We start from the raw sequence: 27,331 nt of genomic DNA on the forward strand, positions 1-27,331 counted from the left end.
ATGAGGCTTTGGAACAAATTGGTAAATTAAACAGTAATAAACCAGATGGTATTCACCTAAGAGTTCTGAAGGACTCCAAATATGAAATTGCACAATTAACTATGTTATGCAATCTGTTGTGTAAATCAGCCTCTGTATCAGATGACATGAGGATAGCTAATGTAACTTTGATTTTTTTTAAAGTCTCCAGAGGCAATCCTGGCAATTACAGGCCATAAGCCTAAATTCAGTATCAGGCAAATTGGTTGAAACTTTAGTAAAAAATGGAATTATCAGACACATAGATGAACATGATATGTGAGGGAAGAGTCAACACGGCTTTTGTAAAGGGAAATTATGCCTCACTAATTTATTAGAACTCTTTGAGGTTGCCAGCAAGTATATGGACAAGGGCTATCCAACTGATATAGAATCATAGAGCCATAGGGTTAGAAGGGACTGCAAGGGTCATCTAGTCTAACCCCCTGCTAAGATACAGACTTTGTTGTGTTTCAACCATCCAAGACAGATGACTATCCAGCCTCTTTTTGAAAACCTCCAGTGAAGGAGATTCCACAACTTCTCTAGGCAGTTTGTATAGTATAGTATACTACACAGCTACATGTGAAAGGATTGAAATTCTTCATTTTACTTTAAATGTTGTTTTCTAGATTATTCCTAAACAGCATGTTTTATCAGAAACAACAAGAGCTTACTTGAAAATGGTTTGCTTAATTTTTGTGTGGCTATTTTAATACACACTGGGAGAAATATCTCCTTAAATTTGTGATATCACTCTACCCTTTAAACTTTGCAACCCTAAAAATTAGTATACTTGACAAGAGGGTGCCACTGTACTTCAACTTTCAGAAAGCCTTTGACAAGATCTGAGATCAAAAGTTGTTAAGCAAAGTAAGCAGTCATGGGGTAAAAGGGAAGGTTCTCTCATGGATCAATAATAGGTTAAAAGATAGGAAACAAAGGGTAGGAATAAAGAGTCAGTTTTCACAATGAAGAGAGGTAAATAGTGGCATCCCCAAAGGATCTGTACTGGGACTGGTGCTGTTCAACATTATCATAAATGATCTGGAAAATGGGGTGAACAGTGAGGTGACAACGTTTGCAGATGATACTAACTTATTGAAAATAATTAAGTCCAAAGCTGACTATGAAGAGTTAGAAAGGAATCACACCAAACTGGGTGTTTGGGCAACAAAATGGCAGATGAAATTCAATGTTGATAAAGGGAAAGTAATGCACATTGGAAAAAAATAATCCCCACTATGTATACAAAATTATGGGGTCTAAATTAGTTGTTATGACTCAAGAAAGAGATCTTGGAGTCATCGTGAATAGTTCTCTGAAAACATCCACTCAATGTGCAGCAGCAGTCATAAAAGCAAACAGAATGCTTCCATTAGGAAGGGGATAGATAATAAGACAGAAAATATCATAACGCTGCTATATAAATCCCTGGTACTCCCACACCTTGAACATGCATACAGTTTTGGTCGCCTCATCTCAAAAAAAGATACATTAGAACTGAAAAAGCTACAGAGAAGGGCAACAAAAACGATGAGAGGTATGGAACAGCTTCTATATGAGGAAAGATTACAAAGACTGGGTTTAGAAGAGTGATGACTAAGGGGGGATATGATAGAGGTCTATAAAATCATCAATGGTGTAGAGAAAATAAATAGGGGATGGGTTATTTACCCCTTCACATAACACAAGAACCAGAGATCACCCAATGAAATTAATAGGCTCCCACACACTTCCTTGTCTCACACACACACACACACACACACACACACACTCACTCCCCTCAGACTCCAGCTCTCCATTTCAGCAGCTCCCCCAGCAATGTAACAGACAGAAAATCACACTGGCCTACTGCTGCAGCCCTGATGTGAATCCCTTCATTATGACAGAGAAAAGCACAAACCATTTGCTTTGTTCAACATGAGAGAAAAAATTAGTATTGTCCATGTAGGAAAACCAAAATGCATCAAAATTCTGCTGCCAAACATGTAAATCTTGTACAAAAATTCCAGATCCTTGTAACTTCAGATGAAAACTGATAAACCCCCTCAGAATGTTAACTGGCTCTGCTCCCCTAGCACTAAACCTAAAACCACATGGAGAAGTGCAAAAATCCAAGTTGAAATAACACAAATCTGTCCTAAATCAAAATCGTAAGTAAAAACTGTTTGTGGAGAGTGTGCATGACATATGGTCCTCTGTGTAGATATTAGAATAAGGAAGGCAAAAACTGGAAGGATGTTTTGTTCTTTCTCCTGTGCCAGCCTCTTCCTGTGGGTGTTCAGAGCCTGCAATCTCAAGTTGTCTATCAGTGACTGCATTATTAGGCTTTGTGCAGCGTGCAGCAGGAACACAGGGTTGTTATGTTCTAATGCTAGTGTGAGTGCAGGCTTTGTATAGGCACAACTAGGATTAAGCATTAGGCATAGTCCTTCCCATTGAGAGGAAGTAAATTTCAAACAGCTTGCACAACCACTTGTTTGCTTTCAAGAATACAAGGCAAAGAGGTGCATGAGGTTGGTGGAGAATGGCCATGGGTGAGGAGACATGGGTTTAAGTGTGATGTATAGTGTGCAAATCAGGCCTTTAGCTATGCATTCCCTTCTCTGGCCTTACTCCTGCTACAAGATTGGCATAATTTGGTGACCATGCAGCAGTACTCTCCTTAATAAAAGATCATCCTCCCCTTAATAAAAGACCATCTTCCCTTAAGCAGCACTCTGAATCTTGAGTGTTACACTCTGCACCTGCACAGGATTAAGGCTTTTTATTGATGTTACATAATGTGTAAGCTCTATAGAGGCTGATAGGAGGATGGCACAGCCTTGCAGCAAAAGGAAAGGGTTGCAGCTTCCACTCAGACTGGCAAGGTGATAATTGGTTCACAGTTCATCATTAGCTATTATCTCTATTAGTGGAGCACTCAGAAGACTCAATTAGGAATGGTACCCCATTGTGTAAGGTGCTCTGCCAAAACCATAACACACATTACCTAACCTAACTTGTTTATGAGCTAAATTGGGACAAGCTACAACAAATGAGTGCAACAAATAAATGAAAGGGATGGGCGAGAGAGCACAGGGTAACAGTGATAGGAGCCAGTAGTTACATAAGTGAGCTATGGGCCTGATCCAAAGCCTGTGGAAGTCAATGAGATTCTTTCCATTGATTTCTGTAGGACTTAGATCAGGCCCTATGTGCACAATTTGATGGTCATGACTTATTTAAAGGTCTTCGTAAACAAAAAATAAAGCAGCTAGTTGTAATGTCTACTGGCCACTTGCCCAACCCTCTAGTAATTTTCTTGTTAAAAATGTGCAGCGTCAATAAACTGTCACCAATTGGCTCTCTACCTACCCATACATAACTGGCTAATTTCTTGTAGATGTACTGTCTTTTTTTTTTTCATAGTGCCCTGTTACAACTGTTAATATTATCCCTCGTGCAATTTCTTTGACTCCTGGGCCTACTGCATTTAAATACCCTGCATTACTGTTTACACCGGGAGTGAATTTGGCTCAAGATATCAAGATCAGCAATGGCTTTATCACAACAATTTTGCAGGCAAATAAGTTTTCTCTGAGTCCATCAGATTCAGGCTGATCGAAGGTGCTACTTAGATCAGCTTCTGGTTGTGAATTTCAAAGGTTTCTTGACATGCCTGTAGGTCTTGCTTTACTGCTTCTTTCTTGTCACCAACGGCCTCAGACAAGTAACACCAGTGCTAGGGCCCAGTGCTGCACCCCTTTATGAGAGCAATTCTACTGAAGTCAAATGAATTACACCAGTGTGGAACTGATGTATGTGAGGCTGGCCACAGGCCTATAGTCTTTGATCATATTCAGACAGAAATATTGCTCCTTGCTTGTGAAATACTGGGAACCAAGAACTTTTCCAATAGAGACAGCACTTTCTTTCAGATATATCTTATCAGTCTAGCTCTCTCTTCTTGGGCTGCCTGTGAGGTTTTCTTTTTCTTTTTCTTTTCTTTTTTTTTTTACCCATTCTTATCCCTTGCTCAATACTTAATCTGAGCCTACAAGATTTACCTCAGGGTTCCCACCATAATTTTTAAGCAGCAGCAAGAAATTCTTCTCCTCATTAGGCAGCTCCTTGCTCTTTTACAGATTTTGTGCAGCCACTCATCTCTGCAACTCTCATGACTATTTTGGCCAGATAGGCCTTTTTTTACAATTCGTTGTTATCCGTGGCAGAGTTTTCTGTGTGCAGAGTCACTGCAGACAGAACAGCTGACCTTGCTCTCGTTCTTTCTGCCCTTGCATTTTAATGCCGGATACAGTATTGCTGTGAGACACAAGGAAAGCCATTCAAAAATATTTATTAACATATTAAACTAGGAGGCCTCCACTGTTACTGCTGAACCAAGTGGTTTAGAAAGCCTACAACATTCTGCAATGCCCAATAGGATGTGAAAAATACTACAATGGTGGAATCATCTCCTTTTACCCTGATATATGGGGATGGGGAGTGTTTGGAAGGTAGTGGGAATTTTGTGGTGTTTATTTGAGAAAGGAAACAAATTTCACTTAATTTAATTGCATAAAGAATATATGATTTTTTGCATATTTGCATCCTAATTCCTATGGAGCATGTTTACAAATGAATGCAGTATCAGGGTTCAATAAGTGTGCCCAGCTGCAGTGGAAAAGCATGGTAGCTGAATGTGTCCATTATGAGATCAATGACAATATGTCTAACAATGTTGGCATTTAACCAATGGGACTCTGGCCAATCTTCGTGTTAAACATCGTAAGGACTGGATAGTTTCTGAGGGTCTTCTGGGGAACCCAGAGAGTACATTGTAGCTGGAAGATAAGTTTTCTAGCCTTGCTAGGTCAGAACTGTTAACAGAACATAGAATCAGGTAACAGAGTCCAGATACTACAGTGACTACATTCTAGAAGTGTAGATAGATGTGTCTCATTAGGCCATACCGATCCTCTCACCACCCTCCGCCTGCTAACTCTGCAAGTGCTGCCTCAGACTAAGAACCAGCGGCACAGAGATGGAATATGTGGAAAGGACTGGCTTATGCAGTTAGGTATGATGGTAGTTGGAAGCAGGGATAGGGTCTGCTGGTGCTTACAAAAAGAGAGGGAGGCCATGATCAAGGGAGGGAGGGAGAAAGAAAGAGAAAGATCAGGTTCAGAAAAGAAGCTGGAGATAATGTTTTTAAAAAAAAAAAAGAGCAAGAAAGATAGATGGAAGGAGTGGAGTTATCTTGGCACTTGTCCATCACAGAGGCTATGTCTACACTACCGCGGTAAGTCAAGCTACACTATGCAACTCCAGCTAAGTGAATAATGTAGCTGGAGTCGATGTACCTTAGGTCGAGTTACTGCGGGGTCTACACCGTAGGGGGTTGACCGGAGAAACTCTCCCGTCGACTTACCTTACTCTTCTCATCGGGGGTAGAGTACAGGGGTCAACTGGAGAGCGATCTGCAGTCGATCTGGTGGGTCTTTACTAGACCCGCTAAATCAACTGCCAGTGGATCGATCTCAGATCATCGATCCTGGCTGTAGTGTAGACCTGCTCTTAGAATCTTAATCACTAAAATGACTCATTCTAAGGGCCAAGGGGTTATCATCAATCTTCAAATTGTACACTCCATGAAAGTGAATGAGTAAGTTCAGAACTATTTGGTTATAATTGGCCAGTTAGCTAATAGCTAAAGCTTAGCAAACAGAGAATTGGTGGCAGGGCTGAAAAAGTTGGGCCCAATTCTCCTCTTTCACTAGTTTTACACTAGTGTAGCTCTGTTGATTTCAGTGGAGATGGTTCTGTTTTACACTGGTGTAAGTGAGAGGAGCATCAGAACAGCTAAATCTAGATCCTGATGAGTTAATTATCATTTCATGTTAAGGGAACAGGGGAATCTGCATGGGAGAATTTGATGAAAAAGAGACTTAGCTGGCAAGATGAGGGCCAAGAGAGAGTGGGGAAGATCTTGGCAGACACCAGAAGGATATAATTTTGGACTAAAGTATTTAAGCCTAGAATGGGGCAGAGGGACTAGCAGTAAGAAGCAGACTCAGTAAGTAGGGATTCTGATTTCCTAGCAGTACCTCAAGCAGTAAAAGTAGAAGACCACTTCAGAAGGCATGTAATCAGTTTGCTTTGGAGACTGCCTGGTAGTTGCATTCTATCATGAGGAGCAGGATGAGTTCCATCTGCCACAAACTTACTCTGCTTAGGCTAAGAGGAGTATGTGAGATGGGTCCAGCAGAAAACCCAAGACCGAAATAACTTCCTAGTGCAATGGAAAAGAAGAAAGATAGAGAAAGATGGCAGAGGATGTAACCTATGAGTAAGGAGATAAGGAAAGCTCAAGCTAACTCTTTCGACTTAGAAACATCAGAGAGAAACAAAGTAACAAGTGAGATTGATGAGGAGAGCTTTGAGGGAGTAGAATGAACTGGGTATGAGGTATGGAGGAGAGAGCCAGGAGATAATTTATTGGGAAGACCAGAAGGGAAAAAGCTAGAAGGGCAGTTAGCTTCATTTGTTACAATGAAGGCTTGGAATCTAGATGATTTTGTAAAATCATTGGGAAGACCTTAACTCCTCATAATTCACATATTATCCATACCTGCTGCTTTCTAGAGCCATAGACAATGAAAGAGCTGTTGCTATACTTCCCAATTACTTCACAGTACATTAAAATGGTCATTCTACATGTGTATACTAAGCGTCCTTTAAGTATGACAGAATAATGTTACAGAGAGTTCAAAAACGACGGTATTTTTGTACATTATGCTTATATTACATGGATGACGTTCTATATGAGGAATTTAGCTCTTGGGCTGCTTAGATGAAAAACAAGGTAATATTTTAAAAAATGTATTGGTTTGTCAGCAAAAGTTTTTAGATTGCAACATATAATGTAGATGGTACATATTTTAGTTCCGGTAGAGAACTTGGGCTGAAATTGGTTCTTGTTTACACCATTGTTCAGAGTAATTCTATTTAAGTCAGTGATATTACTCTGGATTTTACACTGGTGTAACTGAGAGCAGAGTTTGGTTCTTTGTATGGTTTTGAAGTGCTTACTGTTAGTTTGGTGAGCTTCAGAGTGATTCTATATTCAGTGGGTGAAAACGTTTTATATTATGTCTAATATAAGAGGTATTTATATCTGTGCAAACCCCATTTTTAAGGATTATTGTGAATAAGGTTGCAGAAGTTGCAGCAAATAAAGTTAATGTACAAGAACTGTGGGCAGTATATGTTTCTAATCTGGCAATTTCATTGTGTTTCATTTTCTGGTTTCATTTATTACAGAATCTTTGTTCATTTACACCTCATATCTTTTCATTTCAGATTAAAACATCTATCATTTGGGCTACTCCAAATGTCTCCTTTGTAATCCCTTTATGGGTTATAATACTAGCAATACTCCTTGGATTGTTGGTTCTGGCTATTTTGACCTTAGCTTTGTGGAAGGTATGTTGTATTATTATTATTTACTTAATGACACTTGGAAGGATGCTTACAAGATTTAGGATGACCAACCAAAAAAAAAAAAAAGAGGGAGAGAATGAGAAATTGGAATCTATGACCTTAAAGAGTTTGGAGCAAAAGCAACAATAGACTTATGTCTTCTTTGATGTGGCATATGACAACATGCTTATGTAGCTGACTTTTGTGAAGGGACATTGTTTTCAAAGTCATCTTTGTTATGAAAGTCTGGTTATAAATGGTTTTACAGAGTTTGGCTCCAATTCCCAAGACTTATGATCTTCTTTCTGGAGTGTTTAGGTTCATAAAGCATTTTTGTTTTGTTTTCCTTGAATTCTTAAGGAACTGCCGTTTTTCTTAGCATGTAATTATACAATCCCTCACCCAATTTGGGAGGAGATTACTTTTAAGGAGATTTCTCTTAATATTACCAGGTTGTCTCTGATTTTTTTTTTAAATTACAAGTCATAAGATTTGCAGTCAGTGAGTTGATTGATTTTTATTTCACAGGTTTTAAGACAATCTGCTTCTTTAGGGTTCCTGGAAACATCCCTTATAACACTAGAAGTTGGAGTAGTTTCATACCCATCACTTAATCCTTGAAAAAAGTGTCATCTCTCAATGATCTTTACTCTGGCCGTGTAAAATGGCCCCCCAACTCAAGGCCAGCTGCTCATCCCTTTGTCACTTTATTTCACTGATTTGAAATTCCATCAGTAATTGTGCCTTACTTAACGACTTCTGATTTGAGATAAACACAAACTGTCTCATTAGAGTCACTGTTGATGTCAAAATTCAAATCAGGCTATTAATAATGGCTGTCAAAAGCAGCTTTTATAAATGTAGATTTTTGTTTACACTTTGGGGTCCAATCCAGTTTTCCTCTTCCGCCTAAAGCTCCCACTGTCTTCACAATGAATGTTATGAATAGAAAATAATTAATAATCTAGCCGGTCTGACAGACTGTACCTGTCTTTCAGAAGAATATATAACAGTGCAACATAGCACCCAGGGTATGCAAAATGCTATTGTCCATTGAGAATGCTGTATTATCTCTCTGGCACTGAAGGGTGAAATTCTGGCTCCATTGAAGTCAATGAGAATTTTGCTACTGACATCAGTGAAGCCAGGACTGCATTCAAAGAATGGAAGGTGCTTTTCAAAACAATAGGGAGACAAGATCCCCGCCCAAGGAGTAAAGCACTTTTTCTACTTTGAACATTGTATACATGTACTAAATAATAATAGTACAGCATCCTACATGGACAGATGTGCTATTTCTTCTGAAAGGACAGGCACCATATGATGGACTCGGTGGCTTTTCTCTATTCACAGCGTTTCTAATGTTTTCCTCTGTAGCGCATGTTTCCCTTGTTCTTAATTTTTCTCTACAAAAATACATTTAATTGGAGATAAAAAAGTAACAAACTGTGTATGTGTGATGGAAGGAAGACAGACATTTCTACTATTGTTCATTTCTTTGAATTTATTACCATGATTTATACTTATCTCAGTCAGATGTCTTATGCCACCTGTCATGAATAGTTAGTAAAGGGTTAAAGTATAATACCTGGTGGGCACCTGACCTGAGGACCAATCAGGGAAGAGAATTTGAAACTCCTAGGAGGGAACTTTTCCCTCTGTTTGGGGGGGTCTTTGTCTTTAGCCGTCTGGAGTTACAAGAGTCCAGATGTTTTAATCAAGTCTACAAGTTTCCACCTTTCTGAACTAAGTTCTTCTAGTCAAGATAGTGAGTATTAGAAAGATACGTTGTGTCCTCACCTAATAATCCTATGCTTGCAATTCTGTGTGTTTGTTATTGATTATTCTTATTCTGCTGTGTTGTTGTACTGAGAAAGAGAGAGGATTCTCTCCAGAATTTAGCAAGGTTATACCCTATGAGTGGCCAGCTTGGGCTCATAGAGATTCTGTATTTTCTTGTTTTTCTTTTAATAAATTCTTTCTATAAAGACTTGATTAAATCCCTTCCACTGTGGATAGGGGGAGGGGCGAAGACACTCTCTCGGTGGTGAGACAGGCTTATCTCCGGGCAGAGAAGGGAGGGGGGAGAGGGTTCCTCCTGGGTTTGATTCAAACAGTTGAATCAGGTATCTCTTTCCAGTGGCTAGGAGAGAGAGAGGGGGGGAGGTTTCCCTCCGATGAGTGGATCTGTATTTCCCCAGGGAACGTCTCTGGAAAGGGGAGTGGGAGGGGGAATATAGGGGTGTCTCGGCCCACGTAATCGACCGAGTGGTGGCAGCCTGAAGGAGACCTACCCTAAGGATTTTGGGGTGGGGGAAGACATGCTGGTCCTCACTTTGAAACCCCCCAGCTTCAAGTGAGGGTAGACCCATGACATGGTGGCAGCGGAGTTCGAACCCATTGTTCGAAGGAGTTTTTTCAGCTGGGCTACGCTGAAGGGAGCTCTTTTCTTTCTTGTTGCTTGGACAGGCAGCTTGAGGAAAAGGTGGTTTTGAAGCAGGTTCAGGGTTAGAAGATTTTCAGTTTCTTCCAGGGCTTTCTGTTACAAAGCCCCTGTGGGTGCTGTTTTCGTCCATTGTGAGAGGAGATATCACTCAGGATTCCTGAGGTGGGGGGAAGTGCTCAACAAAGTACATTCCCATCCAACAGGAAAAACAGGTTTGGGGGGGGGGAGAGATAAACCCTCCAGCCAGGTTTTTTTTTTTTCTCCCTGTGTTGAGAACACAGATCTCTGAGGAAATAGACCAGATTTTTCTCAGGGGTATTGTTAGCAGCAGCCTTTCAGCTGGGCTGCTGAGTACAGCTACTCAGAGCAGAGTGGGACAGAGAATTTTTTTTTTACTCTTTCCCTCTTTCTCAGTACAAACCAGTAACATTACACAAACCACAATTTGCTATACAAAGGATTGATTTCTCTTTCTTTACTCAAGTTATCATAGGCAGGGGTAGGGACTGTCAAGCAACACAAACAGTTCACTGACTGCAGAGGGGTGTGGCCAGCACCTGAAGGCACAGACATGACTGACTCAAAGACCGAACTGGAAATTGCTCAAGTAAATTTAAAAATCCTACAGGCACAAAAAGAGAAGGAGGAAGCTGCCCATCAGAGAGAGATGGAAAAACTAGAAGCTAACCAGAAAGCCAAAGAGGCAGAACACAGGCGGGCAATGGCAGCCAAAGAGGCTGACCGGGCAACCAAAGAGTTAGAGCTACGAATCCAGACACAGGCTTTGGAATTAGAAAAAGCTAAACAGCAAACTCCACCCAATCCAATCCCTCTTCAACCTACTGATCAACCTTCTCGGAGAAAATTTCCGCCTACAGGGCAGGGGATGATGTTGAGGCCTTTTTAGAAAACTTTGAGAGGGCCTGTATTGGATACCATCTTCCTAAAGATCAATACATGCTGGAGCTGAGGTCACAGCTCAGCGGACAATTATCCCTGGTGGCAGCTGAAATGCCTCTGGGCCAAATGAACGACTTTCAACTATTCCTAACCAAGGCCAGACTCAGAATGGGCATCACCCTGATCACGCCCGTCAGCGTTTCAGAAACCAGAAATGGACACCGGAGGAGTCATTTCCAAAACACGCCTCCTACATTGAAAAGCATTTTTCTTCCTGGTTAGCAGGAGCCAATGTTCAAACCATGGACGAGCTAACCCTCCTGATGATGATGGAGCAGTTCTTGGATGGTGTTCCGGAGAACATTAGACGCTACATACAAGATGGTAAACCAAAATCTCTCACTGAGGCAGGGGAGATTGGAGCCAGATGGATGGCATCGGTAGACAACACGAAAGCTACGGCCAAAGGGAGCGAATCACACAAGGTAGCCACCGAGACTAAACCTTACCATCGAGGGCCAATCAAGCCCACACCTACAACCCAAGCACAGTCACACCCTACTTCTTCTTCTACCTCACCAGTTTCCAGTAAACCAACACAACCCCGTGACCCATCACGTGGGCGATGTTTTGGATGCAATGAACTGGGGCATATCAAAGCCAAATGCCCGAAGAACCTGAACCGGGTCCAACTCCTTGCACCTGCACACCAAGGAAACCCGGAATTAGATATATCTCAAATACCCGTATGCTTTAGGGAAACTTTGAGAGTGGACGGAAAGGAAGTTATCGCATGGAGAGACACTGCAGCACATATGTCAGCTATCCACCGAACCTTCGTGGACCCCAAATTCATCAACCCGAAAAGCACAGTGACTGTTCGACCCTTCATGTCAAAACCTGTGACATTACCTTCCGCGCAGTTACCTGTCCAGTACAAGGGCTGGTCAGGGACGTGGACTTTTGCTGTCTATGACAATTATTCTGTCCCCATGATACTGGGCAACCACTTGGCCCACCACGTTGAGCCGCCAGAAACAGAGGGAGTGGTTACACGCAGCCAAGCCAGACGAGCTGCTGCAGCCATCCCTGTCCCTGAGCCATCCACCAAGACCCCGTCTGTGTTAACAGGGACCCAGACAGAGGTGGTGGAACCGGATCCCATGACAACACCTACAGCAGCTATACATCCAGTCCCAGAACCGGAACTGGAAGAGCAACCAGCGGCAGTACCAGCGCCAGCACCGACGCCAGCGCTTACAACTCCACCGCCAAAACTGGCAGAAGCAGCAGACAACCCTACCCAAGAGGCTCAGCCGAGCCTGAAATGACACTTTGTGCACCAGCGGCGCGGTTCACAGTCAACGGAAACAACCTCATCACCTACATCGCTTCCACAGGAACTGGTGTCTCCGCCTCAAGGGAACAGTTCCAAGCAGAGCAGGAAGCCGATGACAGCCTCAAGAAAGCATGACGCAGCAACCCACCGCCTCTCAGCTCCACTAACCGATCCCGGTTTGTGGTGGACCAAGGACTTTTATACAAGGAAAGTCTTTATGGTGGACACCAGGAGGGCTGGCATCCTCAAAAGCGGTTGCTAGTTCCGACGAAGTACCGGGAAAAGCTCTTAAGCTTAGCCCATGATCATCCCAGTGGCCATGCTGGGGTGAACAAGCAAAGACAGGTTGGGAAGGTCCTTCGACTGGGAGGATGGGCAAGGACATTGCCAAGTATGTCCGGTCTTGTGAGGTATGCCAAAAGGTAGGGAAACCTCAAGACCAGGTCAAGGCCCCTCTCCAGCCACTTCCCATAATTGAGGTCCCATTTCAGCGAGTAGCTGTGGATATTATGGGTCCTTTCCCAAAAAAGACCCCAAGAGGAAAGCAGTACATACTGACTTTTGTGGACTTTGCTACCAGATGGCCGGAAGCAGTAGCTCTAGGCAACACCAGGGCTAACACTGTGTGCCAGGCCTTAACTGACATTTTTACCAGGGTGGGTTGGCCCTCTGAAATTCTTACAGATTCGGGAACAAATTTCCTATCAGGGACCATGAAAGACCTGTGGGAAACTCATGGGGTGCATCACTTGGTTGCCACCCCGTACCATCACCAAACTAATGGCCTAGTGGAAAGGTTCAATGGAACTTTGGGGCCATGATCCATAAATTCGTCAATGAACACTCCAATAATTGGGATCTAGTGTTACAACAGTTGCTGTTTGCCTACAGGGCTGTTCCACATCCCAGTTTAGGATTCTCACCATTCGAGCTGGTGTATGGCCATGAGGTTAAGGGGCCATTACAGCTGGTAAAGCAGCAATGGGAGGGGTTTACACCTTCCCCAGGGACTAACATTCTGGACTTTGTAAACAACCTTCAAAACACCCTCCGAGACTCTTGGGCCCTTGCTCGAGAGAGCTTAAAGGATGCTCAAGCGGAGCAAAAGGTCTGGTATGATAGACACACCAGAGAGCGTTCCTTCAAGGTAGGAGACCAGGTCATGGTCTTGAAGGCGCAACAGGCCCATAAGATGGAAGCATCCTGGGAAGGACCATACGTGGTCCAGGAGCGCCTGGGAGCTGTTAACTACCTCATAACATTCCCTGATTCCTCTTTAAAGCCTAAAGTGTTTCATGTTAACTCTCTAAAGCCCTTTTATCCCAGAGAATTACAGGTCTGTCACTTTACAGTTCAGGAAGGAGATGACACCGAGTGGCCTGAAGGTGTCTACTACGAAGGTAAAAGAAATGGTGGTGTGGAAGAGGTGACCCTCTCCTCAACCCTGCAACGTCTGCAGCGGCAACAGATCAAGGAGCTGTGCACTCTCTTCGCGCCCTTGTTCTCAGCCAACCCAGGACGGACTGAGCAAACCTGCCACTCCATTGACACAGGTAATGCTCACCCGATTAGGACCCCACCCTACCGGGTGTCACCTCATGCCAAAGTTGCTATTAAACAGGAGATTGACAACATGTTGGAGATGGGTATCATCCGCCCTTCTACCAGTGCATGGGCATCTCCAGTGGTTCTGGTTCCCAAACCAGATGGGGAAATACGCTTTTGCGTGGACTACCGTAAGCTAAATGCTGTAACTCGTCCAGACAACTATCCAATGCCACGCACTGATGAGCTATTGGAAAAGTTGGGACGTGCCCAGTTCATCTCTACCATTGACTTAACCAAGGGGTACTGGCAAGTACCACTAGATGAACCCGCCAGGGAAAAATCTGCCTTCATCACCCATGCAGGGGTGTATGAGTTTAATGTGCTTCCATTCGGATTACGGAATGCACCTGCCACCTTCCAAAGGCTGGTGGATGGTCTACTAGCGGGATTGGGAGACTGTGCAGTTGCATACCTCGATGATGTGGCCATTTTTTCTGATTCATGGCGAACACCTAGAACATTTGAAAATGGTTTTTGAGCGCATCAAGCAGGCAGGACTTACTGTCAAGGCCAAAAAGTGTCAAATAGGCCAAAACAGAGTGACTTACCTAGGACACCAGGTGGGTCAAGGAACCATCAACCCCCTACAGGCCAAGGTTGAGGCTATCCAACAGTGGCCTGTCCCAAGGTCAAAGCAGGTCCAATCCTTCTTAGGTTTGGCCGGATATTACAGGCGATTTGTACCACACTACAGCCAAATCGCTGCCCCACTAACTGATCTGACCAGGAAAACCCAGCCAAATGCAGTTAAGTGGACTGATGAGTGTCAGAAAGCCTTTACCCAGCTTAAGGCGATACTCATGTCGGACCCTGTCTTAAGGGCCCCAGACTTTGACAAACCCTTCCTAGTTACCACCGATGCATCTGAACGTGGGGTAGGAGCGGTACTCATGCAGGAAGGACCGGATCACAACTTCCATCCTGTCGTATTTCTCAGCAAGAAACTGTCTGAGAGGAAAGCCACTGGTCCATCAGTGAAAAAGAATGTTACGCCATTGTATATGCCCTGGAAAAGCTACGCCCATACGTTTGGGGCCGGCAGTTCCAGCTACAAACTGACCATGCTGCGCTAAAGTGGCTTCACACCAACAAGGGAAACAACAAGAAACTTCTCCGCTGGAGCTTAGCTCTCCAAGACTTTGACTTTGACATTCAACACATTTCAGGAGCTTCCAACAAAGTTGCTGATGCACTCTCTCGTGAAAGTTTCCCAGAATCAAGTGGCTAAAAACTTTTCTTAAAATGTTTTCATGCTTAGTAGTCGATGTAATAGTGCATGTGTTTTATTACTCTGGTTGTTTTACAGTTCTAGGAGGAAATCGCCAGTGGATCCCACTGTGACGATTTGGGGCGTGTCATGAATAGTTAGTAAAGGGTTAAAGTATAATACCTGGTGGGCACCTGACCTGAGGACCAATCAGGGAAGAGAATTTGAAACTCCTAGGAGGGAACTTTTCCCTCTGTTTGGGGGGGTCTTTGTCTTTAGCCGTCTGGAGTTACAAGAGTCCAGATGTTTTAATCAAGTCTACAAGTTTCCACCTTTCTGAACTAAGTTCTTCTAGTCAAGATAGTGAGTATTAGAAAGATACGTTGTGTCCTCACCTAATAATCCTATGCTTGCAATTCTGTGTGTTTGTTATTGATTATTCTTATTCTGCTGTGTTGTTGTACTGAGAAAGAGAGAGGATTCTCTCCAGAATTTAGCAAGGTTATACCCTATGAGTGGCCAGCTTGGGCTCATAGAGATTCTGTATTTTCTTGTTTTTCTTTTAATAAATTCTTTCTATAAAGACTTGATTAAATCCCTTCCACTGTGGATAGGGGGAGGGGCGAAGACACTCTCTCGGTGGTGAGACAGGCTTATCTCCGGGCAGAGAAGGGAGGGGGGAGAGGGTTCCTCCTGGGTTTGATTCAAACAGTTGAATCAGGTATCTCTTTCCAGTGGCTAGGAGAGAGAGAGGGGGGGAGGTTTCCCTCCGATGAGTGGATCTGTATTTCCCCAGGGAACGTCTCTGGAAAGGGGAGTGGGAGGGGGAATATAGGGGTGTCTCTCGACCGAGTGGTTGCAGCCTGAAGGAGACCTACCCTAAGGATTTTGGGGTGGGGGAAGACATGCTGGTCCTCACTTTGAAACCCCCCAGCTTCAAGTGAGGGTAGACCCATGACACCACCCCTTTGTGTTCATTTTTATTGTGTGTTTATTCATATGATGGCACATTTTTTATGTAACTACTTTGGTGCTGTTTATGCCTTTCCTGTAGAAGCGAACCTTAAATTCACTAGAATGTATTTAATATTTTATTTATATATAGTAGCTACAGAGCAAAAAAATGGTGGCATTTAAGGTGATCTCATGAGATGCTAATCTCCTTCAACTCCCACTAACTTTGATAAGAGCTGAGGGTGGTCAGTACTTTGCAGAATAGTTCTATTACAACTCAGTGCATTCTTAAAATCTCCTGGAATTCCCGATATATAGCGGGTTTATGTATGTAATTACTGATATATAGTGGGTTTATGTATGTAATTACCAACATAAAGGGCAATGTCCCTGCTCCAAAGAGCAACTAGTTCTGTTGACTCCATGTGAGAGCTAGGAGTGAAGAAGAGCCCCTAAGTTAAGGTTCAACATGGTGAGGAGTGGAGGTTAGAGGAAAAGAGCATGGGCTGCAGGAGAACAGTTCTGTGGCTGCCTTATTGTGATTTCTCTGTTGGCTTGTTTTCTGTAGTGCGGCTTCTTTGACAGAGCTAGACCTCCTCAAGATGACATGGCTGACAGGGAACAACTGACAAATGACAAGACTACTGATGCATAAAAGAGGAGAGTGAAGGTTCAATTCAGAGTCCCGCTCAAGCCTAGAAGTGTGCTAAAGATTAAATGAAGGATTTCTTCTACCAACAGTCTTCCTTTGAAATTGCAAGTGCCATGATGTTGTAATCTGATCTATGCAACGTTTCTGAAAAATCACCACATGATGATGATCCTGGGCAGAAATCAGCCCTATCACTGCCTTAAAAACATAATCCGTCACTGTGCAAAGAGTTTTTGTACCATACTTCAGTCGCTCTAGATTTTGACAGATGTTTTGGAGCACATGTGGTGTATTAAATCACTTTCAGAATAACCCAAACCTTGCAAAGATGAAATGCCTGCATTGCTGTATCATCTATAAGATGGATCAGGACAAAGCTTTCAAACACTACTGTATCATGCAGAATATTTTTGACACCTCCCTAAGGATAAGAACTTTTATGAAATTGTGGCTCAGGGAGACAAGCAATATATTGGTACTGTGAAAGTACTTCTGAAGCAGAAAGGTAGTCTCTAAAGGACTTTATACATGGGGCACAATTTATTTATTTTTCCACCTTTCTGGGATGAGTATCAGATCTAATCGTAGATTCGGAGTTTTAGAGAAGTAAATCATAACATGGAAATCATTTGCTTATCTTGTATGTAAGTAGACAAGTGGCCTGCACATTCAGATCAATTTTCCTGGCTACAAGGGTGATTTGGGGAGCAGGGGAATTTAAATATAATTGTATTGGAAGGGGCATACAATAAAATATTTTAAAGATATGTTATACCGTTTTCAACCTGTAGATGGCAGCACTAAATTCAGTGGATCAAATCCATTTTTGGTGTAAACTAGTGCAACATCAATTGAAATCTGTGGGAATTTTTGCCCACCTTTTTGCTAGGGTTGAATTTCTCACCACTATTTCTGTGTACTTATTTTGTTAAAATATCATCTTAAAAATGCTACTGCGTATTTTGTTGAATTCATGACTATTGTGTCATAGGTGACAACACTTGATTGATTTAAAGGAATTATAAAATACAGACCTAACAATGTGTTTAAGGTATTTCAGCAAGTTAAGTTTTTGGGTAGACTATCCTATAGTTATCTCTTATTACAAAGAGTCTTGCAGAGAAGGTGCACTGAATTTGCATTTATATAAAAAGTAGGATGCAAATCATCCAAGGCTGAGATGACCCATAGAAGGAAAGACATTTTGTTGTAAAGGCAATAAAATGTGCATTTGTTTCTTTGCTGCTTCTAAGATCCAAAAGACTAGATCCATAATTCGCCAGTAATTTTTTCTATAATATCAGTGAATGGCCTTTATTTAAGCTGGATTCATCCAGCTATAGAGCTGTGCAAACCATCTGCATAAAACCTTGGACCATCCTGTGCTTGTCCTGAGTTTGAAATTTGCTATGTTTTGTGAATCTAGGAGGAGGGTGTTCATTTTCTGACACACACACTCTCCTCATTCTCCTTCCTTCTTCTTAGCTGGTCTCCCTTCCCACCAAGCACCTGGGATTCCTATCTTCAGGGAGGCCAGTGGCCTTTTCTGATCCATCCTGCTACCTCCTGGGCTTTTATGGATTGCTGGCATCTGTCTTCAGGGCAGGGGAAACCAGCAGGCAAGATCACTACTGTCAATCCCAAGAACCTTCCAAAGGACCTGGAAATAGCTCAGTTGGACATCCCACTATCTCACAGTAGCCAGCTCATGGACAGACCCATAAACTTTGTGTCAGTAGCTAGAAAACCTGAGCACTAAAGGTCCATCTTAATGCTTCTCATCAGTCTGCAAGGAAATCCTTGCGGGTTTTCTAGAATTACGGGACATTATCTGCCCCTGAGGCTTTAGGAAAGGAGAGTTCCCCTAACCTCTTGTTTTCTGAGGAGGTAAGGAAGGTGCCTTACCACTTCCTGAACCCCAAAAAACCCTTAAGACTGGGGTCAGCAGCCCTCCCTAAGCTGATTTGTTCTGACCCCTTGCAAAATAAACTGCTGCATTCATTTCACAAATACCCTTGCAAACCACACCCTGCAGGGTTCATACGTCTCTGGATCCTCCACGTTTCAGATCAAATTACGCACACGGGAAAAGGTAGTGAGTTCATCTTTTGTAAATATTGAATTGTGTGTAGTAGTTTCTGAAACAAGGCCAGCCAGCCAAATAAATTCACATCATCTGCACGACTCTTTTACTCTGATGAAATATTATCATTAAGAAATACTGAACATATGACTTTTATATGTGCAATATTTTATATTACCTATGTACCTGAAGCATGTTTACACTGGCATTTGTGGTTGTTTTTTAAACTTTTGAATATACTGATTGAGTACAATAAAAAAAGAACTAGAACAAACCCAGAAGGCTCTGTTAGTAGGGGTTCCAATGTGTTTTCAATCCTGCTTTGGCCAGACGAAGGGACTAGGTGACCTAATAAGTCCTTTTGAGTTTGAACATCTATGGTTCAATTTTGAGTTAATTTTAATGATGGGCAAAACATGTTCAGATACTAAATTTAAACAAAACTCCACTCCATTCATTGCTGGGCCTGGCTAGAATCCATTGGCTGCAGCTGTATAATGTCATGGAAAACCAAATTAGAGGAACATCAGCTGACAAACGGTTACTTTTGATCAAAAGCTGTGTTTTTATATTTCTGCTTCCTTGTAGATTAAACTTCCTACACAGTAATGTCTGAAGCTTTGGGCTGTCAAGGACTGTAGTTTTGAGTCCCAATATTTGTGGTTTTAACTGGGTGGAAATTGCAAACAACTTTGAGGAGGCAACTTCTAGGGCTCAATGTAGGTGAGGAAATTTCTCTTCAAAGTGTTTGTCCCCATGGAAAATAGCATCCTGTATATGGACAGTGGAATGGCAATTGCCATAATCTGTCACCCCCTCATGTAACTACTGAACCATACAATTATACTTGGCCAAATCCATCCATGATTATTCATTTCAATGGAGTCAAGCCAAAGATGAATTGATGAATGTGGCCTAGTCTCTGCATCAGTGATGTTGACCTCAAACTGCAGCATGCCTATGTAGTCCCACTAATTGCCAAGAATGTAGAAGTCACAGGAAAGTGTGATGGGCTCAGAGGGAGTGAAGAGTCAGAGGTTTGTCGCTAATATGATTTTCTTGTAATTGCCTACATGTTAATGAGAAAAAAGCTCTTGTCACATTTATGTGGATCATTTTTACAAACTTTCCTGTCCTCTCCAAATGATGCATTAAGAGACTTTGCAAGTTTCCAGTTTTAAATATCTCCTGAAAATTGCACACCTTTTTTCTGAATCTCAAGTTGGTTTGCTGAATTGCTAGCATGGCAGATCTGAAAGCAGCATGGCACATGTTATCTGAAAAGCCACTTGGGAACTGAGAGACAAGGTGGGTGAGGTAATATCTTTTATTGGACCAACTTCTGTTGGTGAGAGAGACAAGCTGTCGAGCCTACACAGAGCTCTTCCTCAGGTCTCACATTTATAAACATTCAGCAATGCACAAGAGAGAGATCGGCCAACTGGCGATCAAGCATCATACTCCTATACTTCTAACAAATGTTTTTTTAATGAAATACCATCTCCCCAAGGCACTGCCTTTAGGAGTTGTTTACGAGGGAGCTTTTTATTTTGGATTGTTGGCAAACATCCACATTGAAATATAGTCTAATATTAGTGCCTCTTGACAATAAAAAGTCTTGAATTTAGTTTATGCCGGCGCCATGATGTGACACAGCAGGAATGTATTTAATATCAAAGGACTGTTGCTTGTTTTGACTGTGCATTGTATTTGAGGGACATTTAGCTTTTCAGCATGCTGCCTTACCCTGCGTTTCTAGAATCTGATTTAAAAAAAAAAAGAATAGAAATAATTTCTCAACTTAATTTTTAGACATTTTCATTTGCATTCAACATATTGTATTCTCCTAACTGATGTAGCATGTTTTGTTTTGTAGTTGCAGTTCATAAAGTATATTTCAGTTATTCCTTGCTAAACTGGAATGTATCAGGTAGTATTGTTTTTCCAGAAGCAATAGATGACAACAGCAGAGGAGAATTCGGGATGCTATGGGGAATGGCTGCAGTAATTCGTGGTTGGCTTCTTTCTTGATATTTTTTAAACAAATTCAGTCAGAGTGAAATCCTCTGAATCCCAAATCTCTTCTTTTCAAGTGGGCATGTGGTCTTTTTTACCCATCTTCTATTCAAGGGTCTACAAATGAATTAAGCCTCACCTCACCACTGTGTAGGCAGTAAGTATCTACATTCTACAGATGTAAAAAAGAAGCAAAATGACTTGCCTCAAGCTATCATGGTAAGCATGTGACAGAGCAGTAAACAGCATTCATATCTCCTGTGTCTGTCTTGTGCATTAAGCAACAAACCTGATGTTTCCATCTGTAATAACAGATGAACAGGGCCAGAGGAAATTCACAGAGAGTCCATGAATTTTGTAGAGATTCATTTTGACACTTTTGAAGCACATTACAATAGCCAGTGATAATTACATGCGCAGATCAAATGCCCCTGATGTTACTGTTTCTTTAAAATTACATTTGGGCAAAAATTAGCTCAGCAAATCAATAGCATGAGACCATTGTATATCAGAACTGGGCAGCAAGGTCTTAAGAGAGAGCCAGACTTAAATATGGACTCAGCCGTTCATTCCCTAGGTCTGTAAGAGGCTAGGCATCTGTTGAGTCTCCATAGATGGTTTGGCTTTTTCATAATCCCACAACACCTCCATGCTGACTATCACAGTGGTAGATTTGTAAAAGGAATCATTAGGCCATTTTTCACTGCCATCTACTGCTAAATATTAGTAGAGGCTGTAACATGGGGCAGAGAGCACCTCCCTCTATGCTAGATAGTGTGCCAGGAAAGTCCCACCTTGATTGACTACACTAAGGAAAGAATCCATCTTACTGGGGAGGGTTAGGATTGAAAATTCAGATTGCCTAAAAGCTAGGTCAAGGTCTGTTCTTCCAGACAGGAAATACGGCAGCCAAAGCCACTACCAGGCCACACCATGTGGCACAAGTCTGAAGCCAGGACTATAGACTGCTAAGAGTTCCATTTCAATGAGCTCGTATTTAGTTCTTAACCATTCAAACTGGTTGCAGGGTGTTATGGTAACTATAAAAATGACAGCTGAGGCTTTTACAAAGAAAATAAAGAGGATAGAGCTGGGAGCCTCTGGGGCGGAAGCCAGAAACTCAGAGCATGCAGATGTTATCACAGGGTTGATCAGGGACAACAAAACACTGACTAGGAAGAAGGATGAATTGGAAATAAGGCCCGGATACAGTGTTTGAGAATAAGCAGGGGTCCCAGGAAAAAAATGAGACTAATGATCTACTACAGTGTTTCTGACAGGGGCTGATTGATTTATTGCACTTACAAAGTTCGATGAAGGGCTCTTCTCTGGTAACGAGATACCCAAAAGAAAAAATCTCTGCAGCTGCAATAGCACCATGGAGTGTTTTTCTGTGGATCCCTATCATTCTGAAGCAAAGAGCCATATTCACTTCTGGCTAACCTCAGTGGGTGAAGCTATTAGGATGGAATTTGTGCCAATTTGTGTTAAAAGCTGCTAGAGCAATGGGCCAATTTCTATTTCAGAATGACCGTATCAGCATTTACCCAGACTGTTTACCAGCTCTTATAGCAGAGATGTTATGCCTGCCACAAAGCAGTTCAGAGATAATAGAAAGAAGGCCAGAGTGTTGGACCTGGCACGATTAATGAGAGAGATGAGAAACTTTCATTTCATTTTTATTCTGTCCCTAAGATTTGTATATGCTACAGATAGGAGTGGATGCTATTTGGCACACTAGAAATTGCTCCCTGATCTACAGGCAGTTATTTTTCCAAATCAATAGATAGTGCAGCAGCAGAAAAGTGTTCCACAGTGGAGAATGGATTTTCAGAAGTGCCTGAGAGTTTGTCTACACTGCACTTAGACTCCTGGGGAGCTACCTTGGGGTCACAGGGCTCGAGCTAAGGGGCTGTTTAATTGTGATGTAGACATTCAGGCTTGAGGTATGGGACCCTCCTATCTTGCAAGGTCCTAGAGCCCAAGCTCCAGTCCAAGTCCGAATGTCTGCAATTAAACAGCCCCTTGTCCTGATTCCTGCAAGCCTGAGGCAGTTGGCACAGGCCAGCCATGGGGTTTTAACTGTAGTGTAGACATACCCTTAGTGACATAGGAGCACAATCTCCACTGAAAGTCATGTGGGCCAGAAAATAGCCATATAAATCAGGCAGCAAATCAAAACCAGTTAACATACTAGGCCTGATTCTCATTTACATGAGGATGGGGGCCCTTTATACCACTCATATGGCGTAAAAGAGCCCTTCAAGCAGACATTGCTGTAATACGCCTCTTCACACATGTACACCTACTTTTAGGCATTTTTACACTGCCAAAGTGGGCAGTGTCACAAAGGGGCCTTTGTGTAACTGAGAATAGGCTCACTATTCTAATAGATTGTTTTCAAACAAGCAAAAGACCAGTTTCATGGTAATCATTATGCCCTCTCCTAACCCCTTCTTGGGAGTCCCAAGGAGCATTGTCTCTTATCTTCCGTTTTTAGTACTTATAATGTATACTCACCGTAGGTTCTTTACTAAGATTTTCTGTATGTAGAAAGACAGCAACACTTGCAGTTTTGAGATACAGCAAACACAATTTTTAAATAGCCAGATTGGAAGGTTTCACTACTCATGAATTAGGTTGGTTTGTTATTTAAAAAAACAATTACATTTAAAAGCCCCATAGATGTAACAAAAATAACAAAAACAATAGTGTCATTGTTTAAAATCACCTTTTCCTCCTTCCCACTGGTGGCACAGCTGCAGGGAAATGCAAAGCTTCAGATGCTTTTCTAAACCTACAGCGACTTCCCCATATCCCACCCCATTCTCCTCTGAGTCAGTGGCATCGGAACAGTGGGGGGGGGGGGTCATCCCACTTTATGAAAGAAATATTTATAATGTTTTGATATTCCTGAAACAAAACACTTCAATGTTTCTCAATCTAATTTTTTCAGAATTTTCATTCTGTGAGAAATTTCAATTTGTCATTCTAGTTTGGAACAAAAACAAATTCAGAAATGTCAAAATTTCCCACAGGATGGAAATTCTGTTTTCCACCAGCTCTGTGCTTTAGCTGCATCCTGACAATTCCTCTGAACCTGTGCCATGAAATGTACAACAGCTTCTGAAATCCCAGAGTGAACAGGATTTAAATCATTCTCTGGCATTTTCCCTTCTTTCTTATGAAGTGTGAGACTATGGATGTTATAAGATTCTTCTTTCTCTTCCTCTGAGGTTACAGGCTTCTATAGGAAGGGAAAGGTGTATGTAATGAGCTCCAGAATTTAGAAGTGCCCTGAGCATGAATCACAGAGATCACATTATAACTGAAGAGCATGAAAATACTTTCTCTGCTGTATGCCATGCCCCTCCTCCTTTTCTATAGTGTATGTAATTGTGCCTGTCGTGGAAATATACTTATTTAGCGATTTAGAAACACCTCCTATAGCATCTATGGGGAAATTAGCTGATTATCTTTTTATGGCCTATGCAATGGACAACGTATAGCTATGGACCCAGTTCAGCTCTGATGTACATAATGGTATTGACAGCTACTTATGCCAGGCCTGAATTTGACCATGTGACTCATCTTTGACCTAGTAACTCACTGAACCTTGTCAAGTCATTTGATGAAATACTAGAAATAACTCTCGAGATTACAGTGCTGAATGGGATCATAATGGCAAAGCAGTGGTAACTGAGAGATGGCATGTTGTGCCCTGCGGTGCTCTTGCTTTTACAGTTTACTCTGATGTAGTACACGTAATTTTTAACTCAGAAGCTGTAATATCTAGACATGCACCTCCCTGAATGTCTCTCCTGCTGCTGTCTCCCCCCATCTGACATGCCTCTCCCTCTTGCTAAAACCAATCCTACGCTCTGCCCCTTCTTCTCACCTTGTTGCTCTCTTTCCATTTCGCTTCTTACTACTCACATCTGTATTTCGCTTGCATCCTGCCCTTATGTCCAGAAGTAACACCCTGACTCTGTGAGCAGCTTGCAAATCCCATCCCTCCTCAAAACCCATTTCTTTCTGATATCTTTCCACTGCTGACCTCTTCTGCTCTGTCTTCCTCTCAGGCCCTCCCTCATCCCTACCCTCAGTAATTACAAACTTACTATGTTAATTAGTATGTTAAGATTTGTTATAATCTTTGTCCTCTCCATTCCCTACATCCTCCTTTACTAGCTGTCATTGTTTTCTGGGTTAATCTAACATACCAGGAGAGAGGAAGGAAGCCCTTGGGGTATTCTGTAGTATTGCAATGTTTTTTTTATGGAAGGGGCCCTCAAAATTGCTTTGCCCCAGGACCCCTGAATCCTCTGGGCGACCCTGTTATGGCCCCAAGACTAAGACTCAGGAAAAGGTTGTTCAATTGGCGGCTCAGCCACAGACTTCCTAGGTGACCTTGGGCAAAACACTTAATCTCTCAATTCCTCACCTAAAATGGGTGCCATATGAGAGAGAGAGAGAGAGATTACAAGTTCTTCAGAGCAGAATCTATTTCTCTGTCATTTCTATGAAGTGCCAGGCAAGCTTATGGTGATGTATCAATACTAAATAATAGCAATCTCTGAGTGGGCCATTACTGTATAATTTGTGTATCTGTAATACCAAGTAATCAAACTGCACCACTTTTCCCCCCTCAGTCCAGTGGCAAGGAGGGTGCTTTTCAGCATCTTATTTTTGCTTCACTAATGGGTAACAGTTATGACTGGATGAATAAATTAAAACTGTGCTAATGAAGAATTTGGGTATTGTGGTTTAAGCTATTTTTTTCTTAGGCCTGCTGGAAAGGTCTGCTTATTCCATTATCTGCAATCTGCATCCAGTTGAAGTCATATATAATTCAAACTCTAAGAAATCTAAATGCCATAAAAATAATAGTTTCCCAAGCTGTTGTGTATAGCAGTCCAAGCGGGATGGAGACATTGATATTTAATAACCCTCCTTTCAACTTCAGATCCAGGGATACCAAAGAGATCAGTCACATTTTTCTATTAAACAGAGTTTATTGTGGAATTATGTGTAATTTATGGAGTTTTTCAACAACATAATTGTTGGGGTGAGGGGAAAAATGTATCCAATTAGAAGTTGTATGGTCTTGCTTTTGCTGTGCTGTCTACCAAGCCCTTCTCTTGTGCTGGGGTGATTCTTTCTTCCCTGTAGCCCAAGGGAGAATCTAGAAAAGGAATGGAGACAAGCAAATATATATTTAAATCGGGGAATCAAAGAGAATTTTGATCAAGACACAAAGTAACTGTTTAAGTAATATCAAGGCTATGGTATAAGCTGAAATAACCAACAAAGAATCCTGTGGCACCCACGAAAGCTCATGCTGCAAAACGTCTGTTAGTCTATAAGGTGCCACAGGATTCTTTGCTGCTTCTACAGAACCAGACTAACACGGCTACCCCTCTGATACTTGAAATAACCAAGTCAATTCAATAGTTAAGGACCAAGATTTTCAATGTGACTCTGGATTTTGGGTGCCTCAACGTTTTTAAGAGGGTAAGTACTACAAACCCCCTGAAAATCAGAACCATTTAAGATGTCTCAAGTTAGGCACCCCCAAATCACCAATCCCCTCATGAAAATCTTGGACAAGGCACATTCAGGCCTCATGTTATTGAGTTAAGCCTATGCATCACTGCTGCAATACTTCATAACATCATCTAAAATCTCTTCAGTCTCCACACTTAGTAGGATGAGTTGAAATGGAGAGGGGGTGTTAATGCTAAATTTCCTTGTTTTGGTTGACATATGTCCCAGCCTTAAAGTTAAGCTGCAAAGCTTTTGTGAAAACTATTTTCTCTCTCAGAACATTAACAATGGTGTTTACATACCTGACACATCCTGAACTCATGCTCCTATGTTTCCCCTGCATGCACAAGCAATCAAAATACTCCAGAATATTAACATTTTCCTCAACTCTTTGCTCTAAGTGTTAATGTCATCAATCCTTGCTGGGGAAACATGGAATCCTGAACGCAGGTCTTGGCAGTGAAATGTATTATTATTTTAGTTGTATTGTGATAATGTTGAGAGGCCCCGGTCAGAGCCCCATTGTGCTAAGTGCTGTACAAACACATATCAGAACTATCTATCTAAGACCTGGTCTACACTGTGGGGGGGAAGAGGGCTCGATCTAAGTTACACAACTTCAGCTACATGAATAACGTAGCTGAAGTCAACGTACTTAGATCTACTCACTGCGGTGTCTTCACTATGGTGAATCTACTGCTGATGCTCCCCTGTCGACTCTGCCTGTGCCTCTCAGCCTGGTGGAGTACAGGACTCAACTGGAGAGCACTCGGGTCAATTTATCGTGTCTAAACTAGACACAATAAATCGACCCCTGCTGGATCGATCGCTGCCCACAGATCCGGCGGGTAGTATAGACATACCCTAAGTATAAGATGAGAGACAACAGCTGAGTACAACAGACAGGCAGGGGAAGCACAAGGAAATAACGCAATTATTCTGAACAGCATGATAAGCACTGGTCATAGCTAAGGCTGTGATTTAATCATGGAGGTCATGGAAATCATGGAATCTGTGACTTCCAAAGACCTCTGTGACTTCAGCCAGTGTGGGCTGGGAGCTGCAGGGTCTTCTGTCACCTGCAGAGGCAGGGA

The 27,331-nt window shown here is 42.1% G+C and overlaps 1 protein-coding gene across 3 annotated transcripts in view; it reads left to right on the plus strand.

Annotated features, from left to right (window-relative positions):
- ITGA8 (integrin subunit alpha 8) overlaps nucleotides 1-18,936 on the plus strand; it is a 174,951-nt gene extending 156,015 nt beyond the window's left edge. For all 3 annotated transcript variants that reach the window (XM_039522444.1, XM_039522445.1, XM_039522446.1), the window contains 2 exons: nucleotides 7,366-7,488; nucleotides 16,508-18,936. In XM_039522444.1, the coding sequence (XP_039378378.1) occupies nucleotides 7,366-7,488; nucleotides 16,508-16,594 (210 nt within the window). In that variant the 3' untranslated portion in view covers nucleotides 16,595-18,936. The remainder of the gene's footprint in view (nucleotides 1-7,365; nucleotides 7,489-16,507) is intronic.
- The last annotated feature ends 8,395 nt before the right edge of the window (nucleotides 18,937-27,331 follow it).

This window comes from Mauremys reevesii, linkage group 2 (assembly GCF_016161935.1).
Source record: "Mauremys reevesii isolate NIE-2019 linkage group 2, ASM1616193v1, whole genome shotgun sequence".
NCBI classification, from domain to species: Eukaryota; Metazoa; Chordata; order Testudines; family Geoemydidae; genus Mauremys; species Mauremys reevesii.